This window comes from Giraffa tippelskirchi, chromosome 11 (assembly GCF_054371585.1).
Source record: "Giraffa tippelskirchi isolate mGirTip1 chromosome 11, T2T-mGirTip1v1.2.pri, whole genome shotgun sequence".
Classification (NCBI taxonomy): Eukaryota; Metazoa; Chordata; class Mammalia; order Artiodactyla; family Giraffidae; genus Giraffa; species Giraffa tippelskirchi.
In genome coordinates, this window is record NC_137285.1 from 143,567,916 (window position 1) to 143,586,146 (window position 18,231).

An 18,231-nucleotide genomic window follows, 5' to 3' on the forward strand; every position below is an offset into this window, starting at 1 on the left:
GATCAGCAGCCTTAGAAAGGATACGTGGTCGGGCGGGAGCAGGGGAGGTCGTGGGCGGGGCAGTGGAGCTAGAGTCAGCCAATGACTGACGCGCTGCTCGCAGAGCGAACGATAGGTCACCAATGGCGGCACAGATGTGGTGCCGTGGGCGGGGCTTAGACTGAGTGGCGTCGGGGGTTGGGGGGCAGCGCCTATTACTGTCGTCCTCACCGTCTGCGCCGGCGCCTCTTCTTGGATTCATTCATTCGTTTTTTTTTTTCATTCACGAAGGTAGTGAGGCCTGGTTGAAAGCCATGCAGAGCGTTTTGCCTGCCGCCGGCTTCCTGTACTGGGTGGGCGCGGGCACCGTGGCCTACCTGGCCCTGCGTATCTCGTACTTGCTCTTCACGGCCGTTCGGGTCTGGGGTTTGGGTAACGCGTCGGGGGTCGGACCGAAGCTCGGTGAATGGGCAGGTGAGTCGAATCCCGCGCCGCCCTGCCCCTAGCTCCTGCTGCGGCTCGCGCGGCTCTGGGCCTGGCCTGGCTCGCGCTGACCAGTTCTGGGCCCGGCGCTTGGCGTTCGCGTCCCCAGCTCCCCTCTCCTCCTTTCTGAGGCTCCTGCGTCTTGCGTGCCCGCTTGTCCCCCATGCCATCTTCTGGCTTAGACTTGTAGTAGAGTTTTTAAATACTAAACACACTGCTGGCTTAACTCGGCGAATCTAAAGTGCCACTTGGGTGCGGGAGAAATCTGGCCTCAACTCCCTGGTGCTTGTGCCTTTTAAGCCATTCGGGGTCCATGGAGTTAGTTGTCTTCCTGGTTGCTTCCTCAATCATAGGCTACCCCTTATGAGAGTTTTTGAAACAAAAAGTCTTTGGCTTGAATACAGGCCCTGTGCTCAGGATGAAAGCATTCTGTTGCCTTTTGCGGGGCGAGGGTGGAGAAAGGACAAAGAATTTCAGAAGTCTTTTTGCTCTTCGGAACCTTTGATTCGGCCTATTTCATATAATTTACAAAATCTTTTTTTTTTAATTCTTGGCTAAACTGAAGTCCTAATGACTAGCAAGAATTATTGTTTCTTCAAGATATTAACTGCAGAAGGAGATTTGCAGGAAAAAGTATTCCTACTGAGAGTGAGCTAAACAAACCTAATCATAGTTTTGGGAGTCAGGGTGTCTGGTGTACCATTCCCTCGAGGCAAGAATTCTGAAGATGTAAGGGAAAGGTCAGATTAGAGAAGTTGGGAAAACTCTACAGGAAAGTTTTGCTTTTTTCCATTTCTGCCTTTTTTGTTGATTTTCTTTCCCTATGTTTTGTTTTTATTAGCTTTTTTTTTTTTAAACCGATATGCCATTCTCCAATGTGATTATTCATTCTGCTGTTTTATAATTGATTTTTAAAATTATGATCGGTTTTATATGTAATTCACAGAGCGTTTTGTTGAATTTTGGGCTGGTTAGGGGTTGCTTTCAGGCTAGGCTCAAATAAGGTATGTAAATAATGTTACTCCATATTCTTTATTCACTCAGAAACATTTCAACAACTTAGTAGGTTAACCTTTTGGAATTGCAACAAAAAACATCTAAAGTAGGAATGAATAAGCATCTATTAACATAATAAATATTTTAAAAACTTACTGTTTTTTCATCATTGAAAAAGCAAGTGAAGTGCTCAACGTTGTTATAATCACGATTGTAATTTCACTGTTGATAAGCCTGAGTTTTTGGTTGTCTGATTTGGAAAACTTGTTGACTTTTAAAGTAGTGGAATAAGACTCCAGTGTCTTAGAAAATCATACATGAAGATGAATAAGTTTTATAGTTTGTAATTAAAGACTTAGGGTAATAATTTTTTTTAACTATCTAAAATTGACCACAGTGGCTGGTAACTTAAATGATCTAAGTCATCTATATAATAATCCATAGTAAAAGCCAAGTGTTGTGACCTTGTCATTTCATGAGTAATATTTATATTGAAAACATTTGGCCTCAGAGGAAGGATTTTGATAAATTAAGGGCAGTGTTTAAAAGATTTAGAAATGAAATTTGAACTCGAACACTGATATCTAGCAGAGAGGATCATAAAGTGAAATATTATCCAGTTTACTTGTTGGGAAATTTCTCTTTTTTAAATACTTAAGTAGAAGAAATGAACAAGTAGTTATTTGTAACATTACTTACATGGTGGTGGCCTGAATCTTACAATACTTCGTCCTTTATCTCTCCAAATTCAGGGAATCTGTGGAAAACAAAAACTGAAATGATTTGGAAAACAAAGCAGCAGAGATGATACTTGAGTAATTAGGGTTCAGTTCAGTTCAGTCGCTCAGTCGTGTCCGACTCTTTGCGACCCCATGAACTGCAGCACGCCAGGCCTCTCTGTCCTAAGTTTGGGTAAACGCCGGGAGTTGGTGATGGACAGGGAGGCCTGGCGTGCTGCGATTCATGGGGTCGCAAAGAGTCGGACACGACTGAGCGACTGAACTGAACTGAACTGAACTGTAATTAAAAATAGGTGATTTGTTCAACCGAGTATTAGGGTAACCAAGCCAGGGCTCCTGTGCCTGTGGCCCTGAAAGCCAAACTGACAACTGGTGTTTGCAGCACAATGAAAGTTTATTTGGGGCTTCCCAGGTGGTGCTGGGGGTAAGGAACCTGCCTGCCAATGCAGGAGATGTAAGAGACATGGGTTCGATCCCTGGGTCGGGAAGATCCCCTGGAGGAGGGCATAGCAACCCACTCCAGTATTTTTGCCTAGAGAATCCCGTGGACAGAGGAGTCCGGCAGGCTACAGCCCATAGGGTCACGAAGAATCGGAGGCGACTGAAGCAACTCAGCAAGCAAGCAGCAGACGGGTGTGGGAGACAAGTCTCAGATCCACTCTGACTTTGTGTTTAGAGTTTTTCTGTTTTGTTTTTTTTTTTTTAAGTGGCTGGGATTAATCGTCGTCTAGTGACATTTCCACGACATTTCCTAATCATAGTTTCCGGAGTCAGGGTGTCTGGTTTACGGCTCTCAGGCCAGGTGGTCCATGGCACAGGGGTCTGTGAGCTCTTCTCGCCCTGGAGAAACAACCTGAGTTTGTACGTTAATAATCCTGACAACAGCAGTTTCAGAATGTTAATGATGTTAACAGTAGCGATTGTAGTCTTCTGACTCTGGTTGATTGGTGTTCAGTTAGCACAGGATTGAGGTGGAAGGGACCAGAAAAGGAATAAAGTTTTGGATAAAGAGATTAATCATAAACTCAATAAGGGAGCTTGGTTTTAGGGGGCCTTGGTGTCATTAGGGAGGCATTGTCTGCTTTCTAATATTGATGTTTGTTTAATATGTTCCTCTCCATAACCAATTATTTTAAGTATTATATAATAAAGTGTGTTGAGTTGGTGGTATATTTTTACACTTATGCTTAAGTCTCTGTACATGAGTATGTTTAATTCTGCGCTCCCCCCCCTTAGATTTTAGAATCTGAGAGGCAGGGACTGTGGGTCCTAATTTTTTTTCCCCCACAGTAATTGGTGCGGTGATCAGGTATCAGTTCTTCTAAACTTAAAAGCTTGGAAAATCCCTGAAATACAGTTGGACTTTGCAGTCCATAAAAATACTCCAGACCATAGATTCCTTAGTCTAGTGGGTTTTTAAGACTGCCCATTACCTGGCCCATCTTCTAACTTATCTCCTTCATCTCCTAATCAAGAGCTGACTCATCCCTTCCTTCATTCTCTCCAGTTCCAGTCCCACGCAAGTAAATTACTCTGATTTCACTAGGTCTCTAGTGGGTGAGTTTAGCCCATTTAGTAGGTAAGTCTCTCTTGGCAGCCATTGTCATGTGATACTTTCTATATTCCTTCCAAGAACAAAGAGTCCTGTGAAAGTAGAGTTGCAAGTTGTTTGAAGATCTCTGTAGCAAGTAATGAAAAGAAGATGGCTAACAAAGGTGAGCAGGTCTATCAGAGTTTCCTGAATGTCAACAGGGAGTTTATTACACTTACCAAGCTGAACCTCCAGAGAGTCACTAAACCCATTTGAGAATGCCAGAGTGATAAACCTGGCACTTTAACCAGAGTGAAAATGAAAGTAGTGCTGGGTATTTTTGTTTGTTTTGTGTTTTTCTTAGAGCAGGACAGGTGGCAGAAGGCAAAGAAACAGATGAACTTAGTCATGCTGCTGCTGCTGCTGCTGCTAAGTCACTTCAGTCGTGTCTGACTCTGTGCGACCCCATAGACGGCAGCACACCAGGCTCCTCCGTCCCTAGGATTCTCCAGGCAAGAACACTGGAGTGGGTTGCCATTTCATTCTCCAGTGCATGAAAGGGAAAAGTGAAAGTGAAGTCACTCAGTCGTGTCCTACTCTTCACGACCCCATGGACTGCAGCCTACCAGGCTCCTGCATCCATGGGATTTTCCAGGCAAGAGTACTGGAGTGGGTCGCCAGTGCCTTCTCCGGACTTAGTCATAAAAGTTCTTAAAAATATTTATTCATTCTGCATTTCAGCTCTGAAAAGGAAGTCTCTAGGCCTAAATGGAACGAAGTCTCCAGATTGGAGTTGGCAGTGTGCTGTGTGCTCAGTTGTGTCCACCTCTTTGCGACCTTATGTACTGTAGCCTGTCAGACTCCTCTGTCCATGGGATTTTTCAGGCAAGCATACTAGAGTGAGTTGCCATTTCCTTCTCCAGGGAATCTTCCCGACCCAGGGATCGAAAATGGATCTCCTGTGTCTCTTACATTGCAGGCAGGTTCTTTACTTGCTGAGCCATCCAGGAAGCCCAGGGGCAGCCTTAAAGCACTCGGCTTGAGCTATGTAAGAGATGGCAGGTGCAGCTGGAGGATGGGACCTAAAAGCATGCCCTAGTCTTATTTGGAGGAAAAACCAGAGAGGATGGTTTCCTGGAAATAGAAGTTCAACCTCCATACTCCGAGCTCTTTCCTCCAACCTCACACCAGCCTCCATTGTTTCTTGCTTCGTGTTTTTTTTTTTTTCTTTCCCTTTTTCTTCCTTTCTGTGCAGTATTAAGTTTCCTATAAAGGGTCAAACGTGAGACCTCAGAGACTCAAACCTAGACTTGGAGTCTAGTTCCTCCTCTGTACTTACTAGAGGGTAGCATTGAGTAAAGTAGTAGACATCTGTGAATCTCACTTTCCTCATCTGCAGAATGGGTATAATACTGGTGCCTGTTTCATAGTATTGTTGTAAAGGGTAAATGAAAATACTTATGCTGTGTAAAGCAGATGGTGCAGTGCCCTTTTATATAAATGCTTGATAACTTATTGTTACTAGTCCAGTAGTCATGTATGGATGTGAGAGTTGGATGGTGAAGAAAGCTGAGCACCGAAGAATTGATGCTTTTGAACTGTGGTGTTGGAGAAGACTCTTGAGAGTCCCTTGGACTGCAAGGAGATCCAACCAGTCCATCCAAAGGAGATCAGTCCTGGGTGTTCATTGGAAGGACTGATGTTGAAGCTGAAACTCCAATACTTTGGCCACCTGATGCGAAGAGCTGACTCACTGGAGAAGACCCTGATACTGGGAAAGATTGAGGGCAGGAGGAGAAGGGGATGACAGAGGATGAGATGGTTGGATGGCATCACCGACTCAGTGGACATGAGTTTGGGTAAACTCCAGGGGTTGGTGATGGACAGGGAGGCCTAGTGTGCTGCGGTTCATGGGGTCGCAAAGAGTCAGACATGACTGAACTGAACTTCTAATACTGTTAGCCTTAGTAGCATATGTACTGATCACTTTAGCTAATTGACAAAATAAGGCTTAGTAAGAAAAAATTCATAGTTGGGTGACTCCATCTTCAGAAAACTGAGATTACCTTTGCTACTGCAGTTGAGAGTGTTGCGCTTCAAAACTAATTTTCTGTTTATTTTTGTTGGTTGAGGAAATTTATTTCTTTCAGTTTCAGAAAAAATTATTGAAAAATTTAGTGAATAGAATATATGGGTAAGTGGATTTGAATAAGTCAATTCCATTGTCTTTAAACTCATTTGTAGGTAAAGGATGAGTTAAAAGAAATTTAATAGTGTGTCTTTGTTTGGGCTGCTATACCAAAAATACTGTAGATTCAGTGGCTTAAACAACAAACATTTCACTCAATTCTGAAGGCTGGGAAGTCAGATCAAGGTGCTGGCAGATTCCATGTCTGGTGAGGAACTGCTTCCTGGTTTCTAGATAGCTGTCTTCTTGCTCTATCTTTACATGACACAAGGGGCCAGGGAACTCTCTGGCGTGTCTTGTAAGGGCACTGATAGCATTTGTTAGGGCCCCACTCTCATGACCTAATCACCTCCCAAAGACCCTCACCCCCAATACCATCACATTCAAGGGTTAGGATTTCAACATATATATTTTGCCCCTAACATAGGAATTCAGTCTGTAGCATAGATCCTTCATTCCATTTCTTTCCTGCTCATCTATCATGAAAATAAAAATACTGAAATAGTATAGCAATTTGTATTTCTGCCTTCTGGACTAGATGGTGATTAAGGCAGGGAGGGTGGGTGGAGAGTGTGATCCAACACTATTCATTTGTCCATCCACTGCCCAAATCCTCTTGAGTTCTGGCCAGGGACCAGGGGGATGGCCAGCAGGAATGAAGAACAAACTGCCCCGTGAAGTGGTGGAAAAGCAGAAGCACTTGGTTCTATGGCAACTTGTGCAGGAAGGTCAGAGTGATGTCTGACCTGAGATCTGAAGGGAAGTGAAGAGTAGCGGACAGAGCAAGGGGACCAGCAGGTGCTAGGCTCCTCAGTTGGGAAAGAGCAGGGTCCCCTTAAAATAAGACCTGAGTGCCTAGAGCCAAAAAAGGGTAGGCCTGATGTAGGATGGGAGTGGAGCGGGGTGAAGGGGCCAGTGAGCAGGGCAGTTTAAGAACATGGAAAACAATTGTGGGGATTTTAAGCAGAAGGGTAATGTTGAGTTGCAACTTTATTTTTTATTTATTTGGCTGTACCAGGTCTTAGCTGTGGCACGCAGGATCTTTAGTTGCAGCATGCGAACTCTCAGTTGCTGCATGTGGGATCTAGTTCCCTAACCAGGGATCGAACCTGGGCCCCCTACATTTGGGAGCGTGGAGTCTTAGCCACTGGACCACCAGGGACATCCCTGAGTTGCAACATTTAAACAGAAGTTTTTGCTTCTGTGATCTTTCCGAAGCTGTTGTATTGCCACAGAGATAGATCAGTGCAAATTATTCAGATAATCTCTGTTAAAATTTCCTTTAAAAATGCAAAATCATACTTTATAGTCAGGGAGGCCATTTCTGTGCACTTTCTGGTTATCATCTTTCAAAGACTTTCTCCCTGGGGGAAATCTAATCACCCTGGTGTGGGAAGTGCTACTCTTAATCAGGGACTGGATGATAACATTGTTGAATGAACCTGGAAACCAGGTCATTGCTTTCTCGAGATCACTCCATAGAACTGAGGTGTGATAGTTGAGAAGCCTGCCTCATGTCAGTCTCAGAGGGAATGCTTTGTTTTATTCTTGATTTTGTCTGGTGAAACAACGTGTTTGCCCAGTCTCTAACTGGCGGTTCCAGGGAGACTATCCAGTTTCTGAAAAGTTATCCTTACTGCTGTTAAGTGAAGTTATTTCTAGTTAAATGATGTTGTCATTGCAGGAAGAGAGGAAAGGCAAGAAAAGAGGAAAGTCTTAAAAAAAAAAGATTTTGAACCATTACCGCCTCTCAAGAGTGTGACAGTGGGTAACTATAGCACTAAGGGGAGGTTTGGCTTTGGGGTCAGTGCAATGTGAGCTTTGCTACTTGCTAAGCTGTTTGACCTTGGGCAAAGATTGCTAACCTCTGAGCGTAACTTCCCTCATCTATTAAATAGGGCCAATAACTTTTGGGGATTATTATGACAATGAGATGATAATGAGGGTCTCATGTAACCTTTTGTGTGTTTTTATGAGTATCATGGAACACATATTTAAGGCATCTTTATTTGTACACATGCTCTTATTTGATGAGAGGGGATTGTTGAAACCAAGAAATAATGTAGTTCACTCAGCAGATAAACTACTGGAAATCTGATGCTGTGAGTAGATCAGTTATGGGGTGATTCATGCTACCGCAGGAGAATTCCTCGCTTTGTGGAAAGATTTACCAAGTGGTTCCTTGCAATATGGTTCCCATTAGTGAACCTAAGCTATGATGGACTTAGAAAAATCTGGTTCTATGCAACTTTTCAATGACATTTGTAAAAACCTTAGGTCATCTTCAACTCTTCTTCTGGCGCCCATGTACAGACTTTAAGGAGACCTTGTTGACGTTAACTTCAGAATACCCAGAATCCAGTTTCTTCTATCACTCTAGTGTAAGCTACCAAAATCTCTTGCCTTGATATAATAATAGCTTCCTGTCACTGATTCCACCTCGGTTCCCCTATAATCGTGTCTTAAGGAGCAGCCAGGGAACCTGAAAAGCTCTAGTCAGATCATGTGATCCTTTGCCCAGATCCCTCTAATATCTTCAGATGAAAACACAGAAATCCTCCCTGTGGTTGACAAGGCTTTTGATCACCTGCTCCTGCCTTTTATCTCTCCCCTCTGCCCATGTTTTGTCTTTCTCTCCCTCCCTCCCTTCTAGCTGCACTCTCTTTCTCCTTGAACTCGACTCCTTAAACATGCTTGGCATTGCTGCCTTGACCTTTGGTTATTCCCTCTGCTTGAATGCTCTTCCCCAGATGTCCATTTGGCTAAGCTTTCTTCCTTCTTTCTAGTCTTCACTCAGATATCACCTTCTCAATGAAAACTTCCCTTCTACCTTTAAACCAACCATCCAATCTCCTTCACCCCTCTCTGACCCCGTTAGCCTCCTCTACTTGGGCTTTATGTCATAGCATTTGTCACCATCTCCCATTCTGTAGACGTTGTTCATTTCTGATGTTTTTTGTTTGTCTACTCCTGTTAGAGTGGAAGCATCATGAAGACAAAGATATTTTTTGCTCACTTTTGTATCTCCAGCACCTAGAACAGAGCTTGCACATAAACACTATTACTTAGTTATTGAATACATGAAAATATTCAGGTACTCCAGTATTTTTGAGGGATAATGCATTTTTTTATGGGGGATTCTCTTCTCTTTCTACATTCTCCTTTTAGTTATAAATCTAAGAGCTATTAGTGGTCTCCCTACCTCTAAAAGTGAAATTATTTAGTCTAAAAACAAAATATAGACTATAACCTCAGGGAGATGTTCTCGTAGCAGAGACCTGGAATTAGACTGCCCAGAATGACTTTCTGTGTCCCAAACATGCCTGTACTTACCTGCTGCTTTCTGCTTCCGTGTCCTTTTGTTCGTGCAAAGGCATTCAGTAGTTTCAGTGGTTGTTGAATGTTGTTCTCTGCCTGGAGTGGTCTTTCTTCCGTTGTTCACTCTTCCTTACTCCCCCTGTTCATGAAGTTCTCCCTACTCTTCAGAGTCCAGATTCTGAATGTTTCCATGCAGCTGCCCAGATGGAAGCCATCGTGTACTTTTGGAACTCTGGTGGCTCTTGTCTTATTCTTTTTTGTGGGCTTTTCTACACTTTACCTTTTTAGCTATTTGTATGTGTGTGCACCTATGCATGCACGAATGACTTTGTTCTTAACTATAAACCCATCAAGAGTATACAATAAATTATATATAGTGAATGAATATATTTTCTTTGAATTATATTTCGACGGGGGTGGGATGTATTGCATTTTGCAGGTTATATTTTGCAAAATAATTTGTACACCCTTTTTTCTCTTTGCTTTAAAACCTGAAGTGACGCCTTAAAAGCTGGTTGAAATTAAACCAAGGCTGACTAGACAAAGATGGGTTATTGAATTATTGCAGCAGAGCTGGGATAACAGTTTTGAAAGTGTGAAATGCAGTGAGAGCAAAAAGATGTCTTTTTGTGTGTGTGTGTGGCCCTCAGTTGATAAATCATGTCAGACTGTTGCGACCCTACGATCTATAGCCCGCCAGGCTCCTCTGTCCGTGAAATTTTTCAGGCAAGAGTACTGGAATGGCTTGCCATTTCCTTCTGCAGGAGATCTTTCCGGTTCAGGGATCGAACTTGCATCTCCTGCACTGGCAGTCAGATTCTTTACCACTGAGCCACCAGGGAAACCCATCCTGTGTAGCATAGGTAATAAGCGAATCTTTTTTTCATACATGTGTTATAAAACCAACCACTCTGCCAGATTTAATAAACATTTCAGTATTAATAAAAATTTGGTAATATATTTATTATTTAAACCCAAGATTTTTTTGTTGTTGTTACCTCCCTTTGTCTGCACCATGTGGCTTGCGGAATCTTAGTTCCCCAACCAGGGATTGAACCCAGGCCCTCAAGTCCCAATCACTAGATCACCAGGAAAGACCCCTCAAGTCTTTAAAAATTGTTATAAGTAGATTTTCCTTTCATAAGAGAGTCTTTCCCAATGAAGGTTTTAGTAAAGTTTGCTAATTGGTACAGCTGAGATGAATTAGTGAAAAAATTGAATTCTAGGATGTATTGACCAAAATGTAGTTTTGTTATTTCAAAGGTCTGATAAAATGAACCCACACCTTCTAGAGCCTTCAGACCTTTTGGGGGACATTGGACTGAATTTTCCTTTGGTAGTAAAGGCATTGAGTGGTCAGTATATATAGTTAATAACTGCTAGAAAGTTAACCACAGAGCATATTGAGTATATGCATTTTTTTGCTTCATGGAAAGAAATGAATACTGCAGTTGGTTGATCATCTGCAGAAGTTTAGTTGGCCATTTTCTGAGAAAGTTGAGAAAACTGAAAAATCATTAGGAGGCAGGAGAGACTAATGAGAGAATGACAAAACTGGAAGGACTGCTTCAGTTGAACTATTGAACTATTAGGGAAAGAAGCTGGAAGAGGTGAGATGATAATGTAACCTTTTGTGTGTTTTTATGGGCATCGGGGAACATGATAGAGAATATCTAGGCAAGCAGATCAGTGGCAAAGAGCAGAAGATGGGGGCTGCATCAGTGGTGGGCTGATTAAAAGCAGTGGTAGGAGTGGGGCTTCCTAGTGGTCTGGTGATATAAGATTCTGCTGCAGGAGGCACGGGTTTGATTCTTGGTCGGGAAAGGAAGATCTGACATGCCCAGCAGCCAAAAAACAAAAAAAAAGTATTTAAAAAAAAGCAGTGGCAGGAATGATGAGCAGCAGACTCTGACAGCAGAATAGATTTGTGAGGGATGAATTAAGAGAGGAAAACTAGTAAGGAAGACCAGCAGAGGCCATGAGGGGTAACAGCAAGGGTGTTGGCAAAACTGAACTCCATCAACATTTCCACCACTGGTGTGGGGCATAAAGCCTTCTCTGTACAAGAGCCTGAATTCTGAAGAAATGCCACGTCTCTGTAGCCCCGAGGATACCATTATTTCCTGTTCTTGGTACATGCCTACATGGACATTAAGATTGGGGGACTTCCTCATTATATATGGTGCTTCAGGCCAAGTGGATCGATCTAGCATGTCTTATCTATAGCCTTGGCTGCGCCTCTAGCCTTAACTACAGATGACGTTGATGACTAAATTGCCAAGGAAATATTATATGGGTTTTAGGATATGCTTCTCAAGATGGCCAGGAAAGGGTACATACAGTCTCCTTTAGAAATTTAAATTCCAATTTTTAAAGTTCCCTTAACCCTCCTGGTATGTTAAAAAAAAAACCCTAATTCTCCAGATTGATTTTACTGTAATGCCTGGTGGTAACTGCTCACTACCAAGCTCACTTCCAGTGGAAATGTTGCCAAGCTTGCTTTAATGATCACTGAAACTCCCATCTTGTCACATCAATGGAGCTAATAAAGTAAACAAGCTCCCCTAATCTTGCACATTCAGTCTAATAATTTTGCTGTGAAACAGGGAGCAGCTGCTTATCTATGTGTTCCAATACCTATCATTGCCTGTCTTGAGAAAGGAGGGGATGATCTCCTTATAGATAATGGGGGGAAAAAAAACCTACGGCAGGTTAGACAATGATGTTCACACATTCTGAATTAGAGGAGGCTGAATTAATGAAATTTTACCATAATAATGACATCTTAATTTACAAATTGCTTTTGCAAGTTTTCTCCAATGATTTCCATAACCACATCATATACCAAGACCAGAGGGAGCTGCAGTGACTGTAAGGAGTGTTACACAGCTAGTAAATGAAAGAGGAAACTGAATCCAGGTGTTCTAACTCCAGGCTCCTGCCAAAGCTCCCGATGAGTGTGATTTTAAGACAGTTTGCAGTACCTGTCCAAGAGCTTATATGTCCGAGACTTCCTCAAATGTATTTTCGTCATGACAATATCCATGGGACATAAGAATCAACTGGATGTGCTTGTTAAAAATAGAGCCTAGGGCTTCACTCCAGACCCACTCAATGAAAATCTCTAAGAAAATAACTTGGGGAAATGTATTTTTTAACAAATTAAGTTGATTCTTAAGCTCATGCATTTTGGGAAGCACTGGGCCAGGAGTAGGCTAGTCTTCGAAGAAGGCAGTGGGTTATACATGCAGGCTTTTTAGCCAGATCGCTATTCTTAGTACCAGGGCTTGGTTTATAATAGTGTTAGAACAGCATTATGGACTCTATGGGAGAGGACGAGGGCTGGATGATATGGGAGAATGGCATTGAAGCATGTAAATTATCATATGTGAAACGAATCGCCTGTCCAGGTTCGATGCATGATACAGGGCGCTCGGGGCTGGTGCACCAGGATGACCCGGAGGGATGGGATGGGAAAGCTGGTGGGAGGGGGGTTCTGGAAGGGAAAAACATGTACACCCATGGTGGATTCATGTCAATGTATGACAAAACAAATACAGTATTGTAAAGTTAAAAAATAGATAAATAAACTAATTTAAAATTAAAAAAAAAAAACTTCTAGTGATTTCTGTACTAAATATTTATGTGTAATTTTGACAGTTAAATAGAGATTCTAGTTTAGGCTACTTCTTTGTTTGGGCATTCAAAATAGATTAGGAAAAAAGCAAACAAAACTTGAAACTTCTCTATGTTGCTATGCAATGAGAGCTACAAGCAGCATACCCAGCCTTTATTAATTGGAAATCAGGTGAGAGTAGGGGGTCAATAAAAATGGGTTTTGGTAGATGCAAATAATGGAAATTTTACTTTGCTTTTGGATAAGACCATAGGAAGAATAGCTGAAGACTCTGGAAGCTTCTTCACTATAAAGAATTGAGAGAACAGTATGTTCTTATTTTCTGTTTGCAATTTTTTTTGGTGGTCCCATTTTTTAGTTTATATTTATTGCATTTATAGACAAGAACATTTTAAATCTTTCTTTCTTTAAAGGTGGATTTTTACAAAATTGTCTTTATTGTGAAATTAATGTAAGTGATACTGATTGGGCCAATAGACAGGAGAGGATATTCATTTTCTTAAAAAAAAAAAAATTAAAATCCTCTAAATGATGAAGAAGCAAAATGGGCTTAGGTTTAACCAGAAGAAATTCTGATTTTAGTGGGCCATCTGGATGACATGTGTAGTGATTAAACAGTGGAATCAGTTCGTTCATTCATTCAGCAGATAAACATACATTATGTGCTGACTGTATGCTAGGCATACAGCACTGGGTCTGGGATCAGTAGGGAGTAAGAAAGTGTTGGCCTGTATGTTTGTTCTAGTAGAGGACACAGATCATTACAAAAGCAGCTCCAAAAAGTTTACTGGGAGCCAGCTATGGGGGCACCTCTTCAGGGGTTTAAAGGTTTTCTGGAAGAAGTACCATTTAATCCAATGTGTGGAAGGAAAGATGATGATGATGGTAATGGTTAATAATGGGAATAAGACAAAATGAAAAAACTTACCATGTACCAGATACTCTTCTAAGTACCTCAGTTAATTCAGTTACTCCAATCAGGTAGTTCTCATTAATACCCCCATTTTACTGAAAGAAAGCTAAGATAATAGAGTTGTTGTTGTTGTTCAGTCACTAAATCGTGTCCGACTCTTTGTGACCCCATGGACTGTAGTACACCAGGCTACCTTGTCCATCACTCTATCCCGGAGTTTGCTCAAACTCATGTCCATTGAGTCGGTGATGTCATCCAAGCATCTCATCGTCTTTTGCTCTATCTTCCTCCTGCTTCAATCTTTCCCAGCATCAGGGTCTTTTGTTTGACCTTCTCATCAGATGGCCAAAGTATTGGAGCTTCAGCATCAATCCTTCCAATGAATATTCAGGGTTGATTTCCTTTAGGATTGACTGGTTTGATCTTCTTGCTGTCAAAGGGACTCTCAAGAATGTTCTCCAGCACCATAGTTCAAAAGCATCAATTCTTTGGTGCTCAGGCTTCTTTATGGTCCAGCTCTTACATTGGTACATGACTACTGGAAAAACCATAGCTTTGACTATACAGACCTTTGTCAGCAAAGTGATGTCTTTGCTTTTTAATATGCTGTCTAGGTTTGTCATAGCTTTCCTTCCAAGGAGCAACCGTCTTTTATTTTTTGTGGTTGCAGTCACTGTCTGCAGTGATTTTATAGCCCAAGAACATAAAATCTGTCACTGCTTCCACTTTTCCCCCATCTATTTGCCATGGAGTGATGGGCCTGGATGTCATGATCTTAGTTTTTTGAATATTGACTTTTAAGCCAGCTTCTTCACTCTCCACTTTCACCCATTTCAAGAGGCTCTTTAGTTTCTTTTCTGCCATTAGAGTGGTATTATCTGCATATCTGAGGTTGTTGGTATTTCTCCCGGCAATCTTGATTTCAGCTTATGATTTATCCAGCCTTGCATTTCACATCATATACTCTGCATAAAAGTTAAATTAGCTGGGTGACCATATACAGTTTCTAAATACTCCTTTCCCAAATTTGAACCAGTCCATTGTTCCATGTCTGGTTCTGCCTGTTGCTTTTTGACCTATATACAGGTTTCTCAGGAGACAGGTAAATGGTCTGGTATTCCCATCTCTTTAAGAATTCTCCACATTTTGTTGTGATTCACACAGTCGAGGCTTTAGCATAGTCAATGAAGCAGAATTAGATATTTTTTTGGAATTCCCTTACTTTTTCTGTGATCCAGTGGAAACGATAGAGAGGTCACTTTGTCTGAAGTCACACAGGTAGTTACGTGGAGGAGCCCGTAGGGTTGGAACTCCCGCGACCTCTGTGCAGACTGCACTGATGAATGAGAAATTGGTGGGTAAGGGGAGTGGGAGAACGGGAGAGTTTTCCAGCTGAGAGAACACTTTGGGTGATGACCCTGAGGAAAGTGACAGCTTTCAGAAACTTTGGGCAGACGGTCCTTGGGAGAGGAGAGGCAAGAGATAAGACTTAGAGAAATGGGCAGCGGGCCAGTCCTAAAGGACCTTGAGACCCTGTGAGGGTTTTGTTTATCCTGAGGGCAGTGGGAAGTCACTGAAAGATTTCCAGCAGTAGACCTCACGATCAAGTGTGTATTTTGGACAGTTTACTGCGGCATGTTGGAGACTGGATGCGGAGGGAGCCACCCAGGAGATAGGGAGCCCAACAGGAGACCCGGTGGTGGTGGTCAGCCAGGCGCTGAATGATGGTGGTTTGGATCAAGGTCATGGGGGCAGGGACTGAGCGAGGGAGTCAGACAAGAGAGACACAGGTACAGGTCCGGGGCCCTCACCATAGATGGGCTGTGGGGATGAAGGAGGCGGCAGAGTCAAGGACTGTGAGGTGTCTGGGCAGATGGTGACACTGACCTTGGAGACACAGAGAGAAGGAGCAGGGCTTGGGAGGAAAATAGTGATTGCTATGTGGTTCTGTGTGGATGTCTGGCAGTCTTCCTATAGATTAGCGCTGGACTGAGCCTGGGTAACTTACCACAGTCCTTTGGCTCAGTAGTCATTTATAGTTGTCAGAAATTATATGCCATTAATACATCGTGTATTTTACAGAAAATTTAGAAGGACTTCTGTGGTGGTGCAATGGCTAAGAATCTGTGTTCCCAATGCAGGGGACCCAGATTCAGTCCCTGGTCAGGGAATTACGTCCCACTTGCTGCAACTAAGACCTGGTACAGCCAAATAAATAAATTTTAGAAACCATTATTAAAAAAAGGAAAATTTGGAGCCTCAGCATGTAATATTTTAGGAAAAAGAAAACATTATTTTTGAGCGATTTGAGTGTATCCCATGTAGCACTTCGTGGCTTGAATTGGTAAATGTTTGCCAGGATAAACAACACCCTCACAGAGTCTCAAGGTCTTTTAGGACTGGCCCGCTGCCCATTTTTCTGCCCTTTTTAGGCAGAAAAGTCAGGAAGCAGACTATCAGAAGACCTGAGTTCCTAGCCTACCTTCCCATCTTTGACACTTATTAGCTGTGGAATCCGGAGAAGGCAATGGCACCCCACTCCACTACTCTTGCCTGGACAATCCCATGGACAGAGGAGCCTGGTAGGCTGCAGTCCATGGGGTGGCAAAGAGTCAGACACGACTGAGCGACTTCACTTTCACTTCTCACTTTCATGCATTGGAGAAGGAAATGGCAACCCACTCCAGTGTTCTTGCCTGGAGAATCCCAGGGACGGGGAAGCCTGATGGGCTGCCATCTGTGGGGTCACACAGAGTCGGACATGACTGAAGCGACTTAGCAGCAGCAGCAGCTGTGGAATCATCAGTCAGCCATTCCATTTATTTCTTTTATCATATATGTCTAAAAATACCCACTTTCTCTATCTACAGAGATACTGAGTCTCTGAATGTGTCTGGAAGTGCAGCACGAAGCACAAAGCATTATGTACAAACAGGGCATTGGGCTTTTTCCTTCTGTTTTCAGTTAGAAACCTAGAAACAGACCTGCCCCGTGAGTTGATCAGATCCATTATGTGAGATTCAAATTGCTTCAGAGATTTATTTTGGGGTCTGTTACACCTTTGTCATGATCAACACCTAAGCTTCTATTTGTTTGATTATCTAATATATGTCAATTTTAGAAAGTGCCTAAAACTTTTAAAAACAATTTTGTTCATGTAAGCTGGGTTTCTGAATTATACTAATTTAACCACTAATGTGTTAATTTTAAATAAATACTTAAACTTCAACTTTTATTTTTAACTTATGCAAAAGCTATGGTTAGGTAACAAGGATTAAGGATATAGTTATATTGGTATTGAAGTGTCATTTCAACTCTGATGTAATTGGAACACTCTCAAGTCTGACATAACTGCTTAAAGTTCCTTTATTGTATTATAAGCATTACTGTAAGAGGTAATTATAAGTTCCTGTCATTTCTCATGCAATACCCCATTGTTTTTGTCTCCAGGTTTAAAGATATTCAGAGAGTACTTTTTCTTTAGTTAAAAGTTTTCTATTCCAACCTTCTTTTAAGCTAGATATTTATCAGTTATGACATTGATGACATAACAGTACTTTCTAGATCTCTGTAATGGAAGTATTATCTTTGATATGAGGAAATAGTTTTCAGGTGTACTTTGAATCTAATTTTTAAAGCTATAGCAAAGATTAGGACTATATATGAACATCCAAATCGTCTAAAAATATTTGCTTCAAAATATATTACTTTTTAAAAAAATTGTGAATTCTTTTTTTGGGAGAAGCTTCTTAATATTTCTTCAAATGGAAACACTCAATTTTCTCTCCTTTTGCATTCCTGTCCTTGGGTTCTCCCAGAGGCACATACTGAGAGACAGGGAATTGAGTGCAATCGGTTTTTTGGAAGGTGATCCCAAAAAACACCAGTAGGGAGGGAGGCAGGGAAAGGAACACAGCCAGTACAGGGGGTATTGTCGAGGCTCTGTGGTCACCTGGAGCTAGTGTAGAACTCAGGTTTCAGATTTACTTCACCTGCAGGGTCTAGAGGCTCAGATGTTTATACACCCATGGCCATTAGTCGCTGGTTGAGGGCTGTTAGTGAGGAGTGTTAATCTGATAGCACTTAGGTCCACTGTGCACTTGCTGGCTTCAGCTACCAGATAAAGCAGTTGGCAAAGAGATACACTTGGAATGTGCTCTGCAATGGTGTGGCCAGAGTGGATGTGGACAGGGCATTACCAGCTTAGCTCTAATTCCCATCACAGTGTTTGCCCTTGGTTTCTTTTTTATATATATTTTTAAATGTAAAAAAATTTTTCATTTTAAGGTCTTCGTTTTTTACGTGGACCTTTTTTTTTTTTTTTTTTTAGTCTTCGTTGAATTTGTCACAGTATTGTTTCTGTTTTTTGTTTTATTGTTTTGACCCTGAGACACGGAGGTCTTAGCTCCCCGACCAGGGATTGAACCCTCAACCCTGGCATTGGAA

The 18,231-nt window shown here is 42.0% G+C and overlaps 1 protein-coding gene across 4 annotated transcripts in view; it reads left to right on the plus strand.

The window, feature by feature from the left end:
* The first annotated feature begins 260 nt into the window (after nt 1-260).
* The window catches only part of HSD17B12 (hydroxysteroid 17-beta dehydrogenase 12), a 162,317-nt gene continuing 144,346 nt past the window's right edge, over nt 261-18,231 (plus strand). For all 4 annotated transcript variants that reach the window (XR_014069645.1, XR_014069646.1, XR_014069647.1 and 1 more), the window contains exon 1: nt 261-453. Coding sequence is in view for 1 of the 4 variants with exons in the window: in XM_081544991.1 (XP_081401117.1) it covers nt 294-453 (160 nt within the window). In the remaining 3 variants the exon portion in view is untranslated. The remainder of the gene's footprint in view (nt 454-18,231) is intronic.